The sequence below is a fragment of the Notechis scutatus genome, unplaced genomic scaffold (assembly GCF_049901735.1).
Source record: "Notechis scutatus isolate UNSWTSFEM ecotype Mainland unplaced genomic scaffold, rNotScu1.2 NSCUSCF46, whole genome shotgun sequence".
Classification (NCBI taxonomy): Eukaryota; Metazoa; Chordata; class Lepidosauria; order Squamata; family Elapidae; genus Notechis; species Notechis scutatus.
Window position 1 is genome coordinate 64,499 of NW_028263157.1, and position 14,549 is coordinate 79,047.

The 14,549-nt window shown below is 36.8% G+C and overlaps 1 protein-coding gene across 1 annotated transcript; it reads left to right on the forward strand.

Annotated features, from left to right (window-relative positions):
• The first annotated feature begins 6,208 nt into the window (after nucleotides 1-6,208).
• LOC148128497 (vomeronasal type-2 receptor 26-like) lies at nucleotides 6,209-13,618 on the forward strand. Its single transcript, XM_087948919.1, has 4 exons — nucleotides 6,209-6,808; nucleotides 11,120-11,332; nucleotides 12,055-12,181; nucleotides 13,014-13,618. Exons 1-4 carry the CDS (start codon nucleotides 6,704-6,706, stop codon nucleotides 13,616-13,618), a joined length of 1,050 nt encoding a protein of 349 aa, XP_087805045.1. The 5' UTR covers nucleotides 6,209-6,703.
• The last annotated feature ends 931 nt before the right edge of the window (nucleotides 13,619-14,549 follow it).

Genomic DNA, 14,549 nt, shown 5'->3' on the forward strand with positions numbered 1-14,549 from the left:
ATGCCCCAAACGTCTGTGTAACAAATGTATGCACTCATTATGAGGTTTAACATTATCATAAACTGTGTTAGCTACCTCTAAATTATCATTTAACACATACAATTCACCTCTTAAAGTTGCAGTAACTTTATTACCTTCTTTTTCAATTATGCAATTGTCTCCCCTAAAGGTAATTACATAACCTAGTTTAACCAAAACTCTAACCGAAAGCAAATTAAACTTAAGCTGTGGTACATATAACATTTTTACATTTTCTTTTATGCAAGAACAATATGCTATACCTTGACCTTTAGCTTTCAGTTTCCAGCCATTAGCTAACAATATCTGCTGTGAACTTGTGGACATCTTAACAAATCTTTTCTTATCTTTCGTTATGCAGTGCGATGCTCCACTATCTACCACCCATAAATTACTATTCATAGTTTCGTTGCTATACATGGCTAACTCAAAGCATTCTTTATTCTTTTTATGCCCTTTAGCATTCTGGCTGGCTTTTTGGCTTTTTGCTTTCTTGCAGAATCTAGCCAAATGTCCTTTTCCTCCACAATTAAAACATTTTCTAATTGTATACGCTGACGAAGATATTTTCTCTTCTTCACGTTGTGGTTGTTCCCTTCTGAGTTGATCCCTTTCAAGCCTTCTCCTGGCTTCTTCAATTAATCTGCCAGTAATGTCAGTTAATGTAAAATTATCTTTTGGCAGAACTTCAAGTGAAGTTACGAAATCATCGTAGCTCTCGTCCAAAGAAGACAAAATGATATAAACTTGGTGTAATTCAGTGAAGATAAGTTCCTTTTCATGCAGTTCTTGAAAAATTCTCTTCATTGAGTTTATATGATTCAGCATGTCTCCATTTTTCTGAAGATGTGTTCTAAACAGCTTCCGTGTAAGATTTTTTTTTTTTTTTAAAACAAGTTTTATTAATTTTTAAAACACACACATTGTCATTATTCATTACATGTTTAAACCTTTTTTCATTGTCAATTTAACAAGTCATATAAATTATAATTCTGTTTTAAACCATTTCCATACAACATACCAAAACCTCTTATTCAATTTCTCTTTACTTCTCTTTACTCTTATTCAATATCATTATTATTATTTCATCTGTTTCTTTCTGACTTAGTTACCATTATTCTCAATCTATATTTCTACAATTTTTAACTAATTCTCCCCCCAAAAAGACATATACACACAACACACAAAACATAAAAAAAATCTTTTTGAAAGTAACTTGGACCCAGGTGTCTCTCTCTTCATGGACTTCAATTATATTCATGCTCATCTTACATATCATTACTTATTTTATTTACCATTCTAAGCCTTCTATATTAACTTCCCCACATATTTCACACTTCTTACTTCTATCTTAATTAATCATCTTAATTTGAATCATTATATTTATATCTTTTGTCCATTTTTTATCATCCCTTTGTCTCATTCCTTATAAAAAAAAAAGAAAATAAGTTTCTCCTGAAATCATTAATCAGAGTATGATGCCTTTCTATCTCCCCTAAGTTAATCAAATTAATCTTTAAAATAATATCTAATACCCAATCCGATTTTCCTTGGTACATTCTATCTAACTAATACATCCAACATAATTAAGTACATAATTAGACAATAAATCCAAATATTAAAAAAAGATACTATAATAAAAATTTTATAATAACATCAATACCATAGTCTTATTAAACTCTTTAATTAAAACAATATTCTAAACCTCCCTATTATTTGGTTTTAAAGCCAATCATTTTTAAACATTTTAACATTTTAATCTCTTATCAACTCTTAAATCATTACAATACTACCATCTCATCTTATGTACCTTGCAAAATCTTTTTTTTAAAAAAAAATTATACTTTATCCATTATCCAAAAAAAATTCTTTTTTCATTTAATTTCAAAACATTGTAGCTTTTCTCCACCTTTTCCCTTTCTTTTCTTCTCCCAACAAACCTTTCTACCCCACTTCTTCTAGCCTCTGCCTTGCCAGCTTCCCTTCTCTGTCGTATTCCTTTTCCCTTTTGTTTACTATCATCATATTGGTTTTGCACCTTATTTTTCCCTTTCTTAAATGTTTTTTTAGATCTTAAGTCCTTAAGTCCTTTAATTTTCTTCTTTTCTCTTCTTTTCTTTTCTTTCTCTCTTCCTTCTTTCTGGATCAAGTTCTGAGATTCATTAAAAATGGCTCCTTTCTTTCTTTCTTGTTCCTCTGCTGTCTTCATCTGTTGTAATGTTTGTTGATAATTAATAAGCGCCATTTCTAAGAAAAGGAAAGCTTCTTCCACACCATCTTTACCATTTTTTTTTTGCTTGTTCATATTCTTTTCTTAGTTCCTCAACAGAAAGAGCCATTATAAATCTTTTCTTTCTTTTCCCCTTCTTTCTTCTTACAACAACCAGAATATTCAAAAGAAAATAAAAAAATAAAACAGTCCCAAAGTTATCAGTCAGTCCAAACCAAGGCAGAGTTCTCACTTTCTCCTTCTGGGGCAATATCAATCCAAGAGAAAGAAAGTCCAAATCTGTTTAAAATCTTATTGCAATATATTCTAGTCTTCAAATCCTTAAGGCATCTGCTCCAACAAAGTCTTAGCATACAAATGTTTTCTTTTAATCCTCTCTCTTCCCACTCATCGCTTAAAACCAAATTTCACCTAAAAGAAATAGGTTTCTTAATATCCAGTTATTTATTCCGTAGGAAAAGAGGGAAAGCTATCCTTTCAGCACCTTCAAACAGCCGCTTTTTTCCTCTTCTGGCAGGTATTATTCAGAAAGTCATACTTTTCAGGAATTTTATTAGATATGTCTTAGAGTCCTAGGAGCCGTGTAAGATTTATATGTGCTCCTACACTGTCTCGAACATAAATCTTCTTTAAATTCTCCCAACATTTCGCAGCTGTTTCTTCTCCATGAATATGTACAAGCTGTTGGTCAGAGAGAGTAAATCCTATTATACAGAGAGCTTGCTCATTCTTCACTTGATATTCTTGTATTTTCTGGGCATCATCCTCATTCTCTGGATCCCATGCATCTACCTCTGGTGGGTTTTGTATTATACTCCACAAACCTTCTCTTCGTAGAAGTAGGCTGCATTTCATAGACCATGAAACATAGTTTGTTCCATCCAGTTTGGATATTTGAGACAAACTTTGTAAATTGACTTGTGCCATCTTTATGGATATTAAACTATAATTAATAAAACACAGCTGTCTGTTTGTCTGTTGTGTAACTACACAAACTCTCACTTACAAGCTTGTTTATATCCTGGTTAGTCTGACTGTGCACCTGGGCCCATAACCAGTGTTAGGGATATACACCTTAGCAGAACGTGCAGCGGCAGTCTAGCAGGCAGGCAGATATGTGAGACAAAACGTTGTACTAGTTTACAATCAGTAAGACAGATACACTGTGCAAGTTAAATAGTTTTTATTCCAGCAAGAGTTATAGCATAGTCAAAACAGTCCATATGTCATACACTAAGTTCAGTCAGTCCGGGGGTTATTCAGTTTGCAAAGTCCAGTTTTGAAAAAGAGTTCATTAAACTTACAATCAATCAGTCCAGTGATATATCTCTTTTGCAGTCAGAGATATGAAGAAAAAATCAAACCCCTTTTCTTCTCTCAGCAAACATGCAGTTATCATCATCAATCCATTGTCAGCATTCCAGTAAAAGCCAGGGAAACAGTGAGCTCTCTTGCTCCCTCTTATGGTGATTTTACAACCGCACCCAAAAACTTGGTTTACAGTTTAAAGTGATACATACACTTAAACTCACTAACATAGTTTATATATTATTTTACCCAAACTAAGTTAGGTAAACAATGATATCCCTAACAGTGTTTCCTTTGGGCGTATCACTCTCATTCTTAGAGTTTGGTCCGGTTTGTGCTGCTTCAAGCCATAACAGAGAGGAATAATGAAGAATGAGCTGGACCGACCACAAGGTCACTAGCAAAGCAACAAATTGCAATAGCTGGCAGGTTATCATCACCTCTTAGAGATAAGCATTCCAGGCTGGGTCTGACAAGGGAGGAAACAACAAGAAAAGATAAGCCTCCTTTGACCAACACGACCAAAGCAAAAACAGGGTTAATTACAAGTGGGAGGCAGTTAGAAGGTCCTATTACATGTCCAAGGGCTTAATTGATCAATGGTATATAAAGGCATAGATCTCTGTAATGGCATTGATGATGTCAGCAAAGGCTGACAAAAGCTTAGTAAGTATAATAAATATAATTTTAGTTCCAGGGAGTGCAAGATGTCTGTTTCTTCTTTTACAAGTATACCCATTGGTCTAATAGACATTGTGGCTAAAATCCTCAGATCCTCTTGAGTAGAGTTGAGAGTGGGTAGATGAACAAAGAATTTTTGCTGAAGAACAAGCAAGCTTTAGACTGTGTTTTGCCTAACCAAGGGCACTTAGCATCTAGTCCTCAATGAAACTACATCTACACAGAGGGAAGCATGCAGTGAGGTACCTCAAGATTCTGTCTTAGGCACAGTGCTCGATTATTGTTGTTACATTAAATATATGGAAACTGACAGACTCCCAAAAACCTGTGTATTAGAAGTGACAATTAAAGAAGAGACAATTTCAATGAAAGATATGTGGTCTTCCTGTTTCTTGAGCAACTGGAAAAGAAGCTAAAAAGTTTGCTGTCCAAAGAAATCAGATATTGAAGCAGAGAAAGATGCAAACATGTTCAATAAGGATGGCATATTGAAATGAATGGTGCTCTACAAATGTACTTCCAAATTGGCAAGTATCTTGGTGCAGAAACGCCTGGATACCTTAAGGTGGTATTTATTCAAGCAGGATATGAGCACTGGATAGAAAGGTTAAAAATGGAAGATTTAATCAAGACCCTTGTAATGAAGAGACTTGTATTTGCTGAGTTCTGGAGACAGACAAAACACATCTATTATTTGAATATAAATCATATAAGAAAGAGATCAGTATCTTGGACCGCAGATTAGATCATTTAGATCCTTATAATATAATAAATATTTCCTGTTTGGTCAATTTTTTTAAAAAAATACATTCAATATTGATCTTTATTTGAACAAAATATTTCAGTGTACATCTGGATATGTGGGTCGGAGGTGCGGATTGATAGAGAAATATGATTTGTATTCTTTATTGTTATTCTTTTGAACTCATTTTCTTTTATACTCTTAATACATACTGTCTTGTTAATGTTATGTTTTTTATTCTTTATTTTCATAAGGATTAATGGCTAATCAACAACAAACTATTTCAAGAAGTTCATGAAATTGTTGTCATGCCCCTATCAGAGTCTGAATCAGAGGAGGAAGACGAACAGCTGACAGGGAGTGGGAGTGTGGCTCCATTGGCTATGGAGGAAACTGGGGAAGGGCAAAGTCCAGCTGGGCAGAGCAGGGAAGATATAGAACAAGGGAGAGAGAATTCAGAGGAAAACCCAGGCCCACCCCCTTTTCATCCTAGGGCATGCAGGGAGGAATGGAGAAGAGAGCAATGTGGGTTGTGTGGCTTGTAGGGGAGGAAAGGATCCTGATTCATTTCATTAGTCACACCTGGGAATGAAAGTGTAAAAGAACTGAATGCTGACTGAAGCAACTGCCTGAGCAAATGTGACTTTATCCTGTGTTGTCTTTGCTTATCTGTGTTCCTGGCATCTTCCCAAACGTTTGAGTTTTCCTGTGCCTTTACGTCTGGAATTCTTGCTCCTGTCCTGCCAAACGAATTACCTCAGTTTGGCTTGATTGGATTTATAGTTACAGTTTTTGTTGACCATGTTTTGGACTTGATTTTCTAAAGTCAAAGGCTGTTCCTGGGAGAGTTTCTCTCCAGCCAGAAGGTAACTTGGACATTGGAGGCAAAGTTGGAGTTAATAAAGGGACTCTAATTGATTATCTGACTGTGTTTCCTTTGTGCCATGCCCTGGGTCATCACAATTGTATTTCTTTAAAGCTAATATTTTGGAATTGATCTGACCCCAAATATAACGCAGCATTCTTTATTGTTTTTTTCAGATCAATTTTGAATTATTTCAGATTTGCTGAATGATAAAAGTCAATTGCCCTTTTATCACAGTTTTTACCCCAAAAAAGGGATCCTCTACCCAGGAATTGTCCAAGTGCTCCTCCATTTCAGATGGACCCTGGTTGGTCTCTTTGCTCCAGACACAGAAAATGGAGAGTATTTCATGAGGATTATTACTCCTTTGCTTGTTAGGAATGGAATTTGTGTTGTTGTATCACAACAATTCCCAACAACTCAACTTACAGTACCTCATGGTGATTTCCTCTCTAAGTGGAGACAAGTCAATGTCTATATTCATTACATAGAACATGGTGCTGCTTTGGACAGAATTCTTCTTTTTCATTTCATACTTAGGCGTTTGCCTGGATACATTGAAAGGAAAGTCTGGATCCCAACTCTCATTTTACTTTATCCACTGAGTGACCACAGAGCTCTCAAATATGTGAATAGTATCTGGACTGTTGATTTTGAGAGAAAAAAGGGGCCAATAAAGGATGCCTTTATACCCTATTTCTTTGTGGAACCACCCTTTGGGCACCAGTCATTTCTCTGCTCTTTTTCAAAGCATGTCATTTCTGTCAAAGGCCGAAAAAGATGCATTGAGAAATCACCACTGGTGATAAAACAGAAAAAAAGAAGGGTGTGGAATTTCCACCATTGTTATGGTGCCATTATGACTCTGGTCCATGCCTTGAATGCTGCATATTCCTCCATATCCATGAGGGGAAGGAAGGAGAGGAAAGGGAGTTTGAGGGCTCCAAGGCTGCAGCCGTGGCAGGTATGGGGTCTTGACAAGGATCCATTAATCTTAGTTCCTGTTAGGAAGAAATAACAAGGAGAAGATGTCAGACCATATCAACCTATTTGTATTAATGGGATTACAAGTTTGGCCAATCTAATCACTTAAGCAAGCATGTTCACAAGAACAGGAACTATGACAGACATTGTTTGATATTAAACACTGCTAATTCAAAAATGATACATGCTTATTAAAATAAATTCCTGTAGGTAATTTGTGATTGAAAGGTCTGTGATTAATATCATGGAATTTTACCTTCATAAATTTGTTGGAGCCCTTTAGATCATGTAGTCCAACCCCTCTTTTCTGCAGGAACCCTAGTAAAAACTTTTCTGAATAAAATGCATTAAGATTGTTATAATGATAAGATATATAAGATTGAGTAATTTTTAATATGAATGTAATCGTAGCAAGAAATGTATACTAAATATAAATACTTGCACAAGATATATGTACCCAGATGACACACTTAATTAATTGAAAGATGGATTTGTTGTAAAATAAAATAAAAAATGGTTTTAAAAAATCTGACTGATGGCTTCTCAGTCTTCAGTTATTCTCCCTCTAAGAGCTTTTATTAGTTGGAAAATATGTCCCCAAAGTCCTTCTGATTTTCCGCTTCAGTAGACCAACATGGCTCTTTTGCTCCTTCTTGGTTTTCCTCAAGGCTAAAAACAGCTCCTCCTCAGTTCCACAATCTGTTAAAAATGTGTAATCAGAAAAGCAGGAAGAGCCCATAACAATATAAAAAGAGAAACTCAGATAGGATCCACCCTAAATTCCCAGGTTGTAAAAATAATAGGTGGGGCAATTGTACCTCCAGACATGCATAGTGGCCTTGCATCACAAGATGAGTAGCATATAATTTTTTAAAAAAACAAATTTTATTAATTTTAAAGACAAACAAATCATCATTAACAATTACATACTTGAACCTTTTTCCATTATGAATTTTACAAGTCAACTAAAACCTTATTTTATACAATATAGTTCTATTTTAGACCATTTCCATATGAGCATACAAATACCTCTTATCCAGTTTCTCTTTACTTCTCTTTACTCTTATTCAATTTCGCTATTATTATTTCATCTATTTCTTTCTGACTTGGTTACCATTATTCTCATTCTGTATTTCTGCAAGGTTTTATTAATTTTCCCAGAAACATAAACACACAACACACAAACATATAAAAAATCTTTTAGGAAAGTAACTTGGCCCCAGATATCTCTCTCTACATGGACTTCAATTATATTCATGCTCATCTTGCATGTCATTACCTATTTTATTTACCATTCTATGTCTTCTATATTAGCTTCTCCACACATTTCACTCTTCTTAATTCTATCTTATTTAATCCATCTTAATTTAAATCATTATATTTGTATCTTTTGTCCATTCTTTATTATCCATTTGTCTCATTCCCTATAATAATAATAAAAAATTCTCCTGAAATCACTAATCAGAGTATGATGCCTTTCTATCTTCCTCCTAAATTAATTAAATTAACATTTAAAATAACACCTAATACCCAATCTGATTCTGCTTGGCACATTCTATCTACTAATGTCTTTTTTTTAAAAAAGAAAAATAATAAATCCAGAATGATTAAATACATAGTTAAATAATGAATCTAAATATTGAATCTTATAACATTCCCATTGCCTTTTCCAAAAACAAATACTACAATAATAATTTTATAATAATATCAATACCATAATCATATTAAACTCTTAAATTAAAACTCAATGTTCTAAACATTTCCTTTAATATTTTATTAAATTTTAGAATCAATCATTACTAAACATTTCAACATTTTAATCTCTTATTAACTCTTAAACCATTCTAATTTTCTATTTCTAATACGAATGCTACAATACCATCTTATGTACCTTGCAGAATCTTTTTTAAAGAGATTATACTTTACCCTTTGTCCCTAAAAAAGATTCCTCTTTTCCCATCTAGTTTCAAAACTTTGTGGCTTTTCTCCACCTTTCCCCTTTCTTTCTTCTCCCACCAGACCTTTCTACCCCCCTTCTTCTAGCCTCTGCCTTGCTAGCTTCCCTTCTCTGTTGTGTTCCTTTTTTCTTTTGTTTACTATCATTTTATTGATTTTGCATCTTATTTTTCTCTTTCTTGAGTGTTTTTTTAAATCTTAAGTCCTTCATTTTCCTTCCTTTCTTTCTTCCTTCTTTCTTGGTTAAATTTTGAAATTCATTAAAGATGGCTTCTTCTTCTTCTTCTTCTTCTTCTTCTTCTTCTTCTTCTTCTTCTTCTTCTTCTTCTTCTTCTTCTTCTTCTTCTTCTTCTTCTTCTTCTTCTTCTTCTTCTTCTTCTTCTTCTTCTTCTTCCTCCAACTGTTGTAGTGTTTGTTGATAGATAGCAAGCGCCATTTCTAAAAAAAGGAAGGCTTCTTTTACACCATCTTTGCCATCCTTTTTTGTTTGCTCATATTCTTTTCTCAGTTCCTCCACAGAAAAAGCCATTATAAATCTTTTCTTTTCTTTTCCCCCACCCCTCTTTCTTCTTGCAACAACCAAAATATTTCAAAAAATAAAGCAATCCCAAAAACCCAACATCATCAATCAATCCAAATCAAGACAAAGTTCTCACTTTCTCTTCCTGGGGTAGTATCAATCAAAAAAAGAAAATCCAAATCTGTATCTTAAAGCCTTATTGCAGTACTTCAAATCCTTAAGGCATCTCCTCCAACAAGATCTTAACATATAAATATATTTTTTGTCCTCTTCCTTCCCACTTATCACAAAAAGCCAGTTTTTACCTGAAAAAGACAGGTTTCTCAGTATCCACTTGTTGATTCCGTAGGGAAGGAGAGTAAACTTTCCTTTCAGCACCTCAAGATTGCCGCTTATTTTCTCTTCTGGAAAGCATCATTCAAAAAGCCATAATTTCCAGGAATTATATTAAATGTGTCTTAGAGTCCTGGGTCAACCAAGAAAACTTTCCCTTTCAAAAGCTTTCTCCTCTTCCTCCTGCGCATTCTTGCCCAGCTGCCGGCTTCTTTGTGGCGGCCATTACGGACCGCCGCTGCACCGTCTTGAGAGAAGGGGGTTCTGCCGGCCAGGGAGGGGGTCTGCAACACCCCCAAACCCCTCTCCGGATCCCCCCTATCTTCAACCACCCCTGCAGGGCAGCCTTAGCTCCAAACCCGTCCGGATCGGAGCACCAAGAACGGCTAGCGTGGCGGGGATCACGCGGTATCGTGAATCCCTGCCGCTAGCGAAGCCGACAAACCGGAAGTCTCCATGAGTAGCATATAAATTTGATAACGATGATGTAGACCAGGGTTGTTAAACTCAAGGCCCACGGTATGTTTAATCTGGCCTGTGAGGCTAGCCTGGAACTGTCAAAGGATCAGTCCACAGTGCCTCTAGCAGCTAAAATGGGCTGTGTGCAGCCCCTGCAACTTATTTTCACCCTCCATGGCCTCCTGCAGCACTCTGCTGACCAAAAACAGACTGGAAAACAGCCCAAAATGGGCCCGAAAACAGGCTAGCATGTGCCGAAAATGGGCCAAAATAGGCCCAAAAGCCAGTCTGAAAACGGGCTGGAAAACGGGCTGAAAGGGCCAAAACAGGGTGAAATGGCTCAAAAACCAGGCCGATCAAATGGGCAAAAAGATGGGGATGAAAACAGCCAGCAGAGTGCTGCAGAAGGCCATGAAGGGTGAAAATGAGATGCATGGGGGCTATGTGCGAACCGCATGCATCCCATTTTAACTGGCAGGTTGCCGCAGGAGGCATCCATCCTGCGCCCCTCCCCCCCCACCTGTGAAAAACTACAATGCTGATTCAGCCCTTGAAGAAATCCAGTTTGACACCTCTGATGTAGACAAATAGATAGACAGACAGACAGATAATATTCTCTTAATGTAGCCATAATGCAGAATTAGCTCATCTAGATGTATTTATAATGTGGTCTATCTGGGAGAAGGATTATCCTGGCAACTTTCTTGACAATCCATTCTTTATAACAAGCACCTGTTGTTGTCAAGGAATTTATGAATATTCTCTTTCTTTGTGCAGTTTATTGATGATTTAGAAGGTTTCTTATAATTGACAAATTTTGTCAATGATATTGTTTTCAAAACATATATTGTCAATATATGATTGACAAATTTTGCTGAACCTTTCTTTTTCATTTTTGAAGATAGTGGTTAAACCTATTCTACCAACTAAGGATATTTGCAAGTTAGACCTCTGTGAAATGAGAAAAAAGGGCAAATTAACCAAGTTTAATGCTTTTGAAATACCTGAATGTTCCCATTCTAGTTCCATCCTTTTCTGGAGAAGAATGAGTTTTACAATCTTTCTGAATTCAAACTGTACTTCGACCAAAATGGAGATTTAAAGGCTGATCTGAGTATCTTTAGCTCGGTGTTTCTCCCCAAAAAGAGTGCCGTGAAAGACAAACTGGTGACTGTTGAAGAAGAGAGAATGATTATCAACCAAGATCATCTCTCATGGCTAATGTTGCACAACAGGGTAGGAAAAATATTGGTGTCTTTTCCAAAGGCCAATTTCATTGGGCTAAGCCTACGCACCCTGGCTCAGTGTTGAAATGGAGAAGCTGCAACAGAATGGTAAGAGAGGGCTAATCCCTCAAGTGCTAGAGATTGTGATCCACTTCTTCCTTGTCTTCAAATAGCAATCAAGAAAACAAATTTATTGACTGAGGTCTGAATTTTGTTCTACTTGGAAATAAGTTTTGGAACTAAGATTCACCTTGGGGCCAGTGTCCCATAGAAAAGCAGAGCACAAAGTTTCTAAGAAACCCAGACCTGGGTAGAGTAATCTACTCCAATCTTTCATTCCACTGGGATAGTGCAATTGGCCTTCTGCTTTAATGAAGGAGGTCCAAGAATTTGGGAAGAAATTCTGGGATGAATATGAGCTCCAAATTTAACTAAGAACAAATATGGATTTATTCTTCCAAGCCAGTTATTGTTACCTAATTGTAGTTCTTCAACAGAAAGGACCTTCTCTTGGATACCTAGCTGGGCCTTATAAATCCCCGCTCCTACTTTCTGCAGCAAAAGATTCCTGACTTACACTTTCTGAGGGACCTGTTCTCATGACTTCACCTCTACCTCATATCATAATAGTTCTAGAAACTCAGTGGTCACTTTTATTTCAAGAGTACGTCAGCATGTCACGATGGTTAATGCTAACATATTTACTTTGACAATCCTTGTTTTTCTGCTTAGTCTCTGCCTGAGTCCAAATGTGTGGAAAAATGTCATCCTGGATTTGTCAAGCAGAAGCGAGAAGGAGAGCCATTTTGCTGCTATGACTGTGTTCCTTGTCCTGAGGGGACTATCTCCACTCAGGAAGGTGGGTGACACCAAAGAAAAGGGAAGGCCTTTGATGAAATGGAATCATCCAAGGCAATTTTCATAAAAGTGATAATTAAAGGACAGAATGAATCTCAACTGATTATTTATTTATTTTCAAACTGCATGATTTCTCATCAAAATGAAAAATGGTAAAGACTTTGATAGGGATTAGAGAGTATGGCATATTGGACAAGTTTTTCTACTGCCAGAGAAAATGCTGCTTTTTAGTTTGCATCTATCCTTCCACATTTGTCTTTCTTGGAACATCTGGGTTCTTTGAAACTTAGAGAATTAGGTCCACTTCCTGGTAGGATAATTGCAATACTCTACATGGGCCATCCCTTGTGGATCACTGGAAGGTTTACTTGTCCACAATGAGGTGGTATGGACAGTTATGGGTGTATCTCATCACCGATATTACCATTCATCCCAGTAGTCATTCCAGACTATTTGCTGGATTTCTTCCAGCCAACTAGATTTCACAAGACAGGCATCCTCTGAGTCCAGTAGGGTTTTAGATCCATCTGGAAGGATCCAATAAATGTGCCTTCTAAGATGAACTGATTCATTATTTACTTCTAATAACCTGAGTTACCATGAAAATTCTGTGGAATACACAGGAAATCACATTGGTCCTAGGATTGTTCCCGGTTTCATAGATGTTAGCTCTGTATGGTTTAGAAAATGATGGACTTCCTATCTTCTTTTTGAGCAGTTATTAGGAAATACATTTTGCAAACTGCTGCTGGTATCAGCTTTTATCCCCAAAGATGTTACTTGAAATGTGAAGGGCAGAATGTTAAAGAAATATTGCTTTTTGGTTTTCTCAGATACAGAAATATGCACCAAGTGTCCAGATGATCAATATCCAAATGAGGAACAAGTCCAATGTATCCTGAAAGTTATAACCTTCCTGTCTTATGAAGAAGATCTGGGCATCATCCTTGTCTCTTTTGCCTTACTTTTCTTCCTAACCACAGTCCTTTTCTTAATTATATTCATTCAATACCGAGAAACTCCTATTGTCAAAGCCAACACCCGAGACCTCCCTTACATCCTCCTGGTCTCCCTCCTGCTTTGCTTCTTGTCTCCTCTTCTCTTCATTGGTCAACCAAGGAAAGCCACTTGCCTTCTCCGACAAACAGTTTTCAGCATCGTCTTCTCAGTTACCATTTCTTCTCTTTTGGCCAAGACAATCACGGTGGTGCTCTCTTTCCTTGCTACAAAACCAGGCAATCGGGTAAAGAGATGGTTGGGAAAGAGCTTGTCCCACTCCACCATCCTTTCTTGTTCTGCTGTCCAAATAATCATCTGTTCCATCTGGCTGGGAGTTCCCCCCCATTCATTTACTCTGACCTCCACTCCTGGCCTGGAGAGATCATCCTGCAATGCAACGAAGGCTCTGTTGATGACAACATCACCCTCAGCTACCTAGGCTTCCTAGCTGCCATCTGCTTCATAGTGGCTTTCCTGGCTAGGAATCTGCCTGGGGCTTTCAATGAAGCCAAACTTGATCACCTTCAGCATGTTCAGCATCTTCTGCAGTGTCTGGATGACATTTGTGCCCTCTTACCTGAGCACCAAAGGGAAATACATGGTGGCTGTGCAGGTCTTCTCCATCTTGGCCTCCAATGCTGGTCTACTGGGCTGCACCTTTATCCCCAAGATCTACATTATCATTTTGAGGCCAGATCTGAATACAAAAGAGAAGCTTATGAGCAGAAGAAATGTAAAAATGTGAAACAGAAGAATTTTGACTTTCAAAATTTTCCAAGAGTCCAACCCTTGATTATGATTAGTCGGACAATAATCCTTGTCCAGCGAATTGCAAGATGGCCATTTAACTCTTTTGAGTAGGCCAGTTATCATATATACACTGTGCCCTTAACTGAACTGTGAAATGCCCCACCAAGATATTTTAAACAAGATATTTGTGCAATGAGAATCTTGTTGATATACCAGAAATAATTGTATAATTGCAGGGGGCTGTAATAATGCCATTATTTTAGTTGTATGTTGGTTTATCTGCAATTGTGGTAGTTTTTCATATTGGACTCAAGATCGCAACATCATCAACACAATATTGCATTCTGAATTGATAGGCCCCAATTTGTGTGTATTGGAAGAAAGGTTTCCAACTCCATCTCCACAGGGCTGTGTCTTGAGTCTGCTATTGTTCACCTTGATGATCCATGACTGCTATGGCAAATCTGCTATGAATCATATTGTGAAGTATGTGGATGACACTGCAGTGGTGGGTCTTGTCCAGGATGACAATGAAGATGCTTATGGGAAAGAGGTGAAGGCTTTGATGGACTGGTGCAATAAAAGTAACCTGGTTCTAAATGTTAGTAGTATAGAATAGA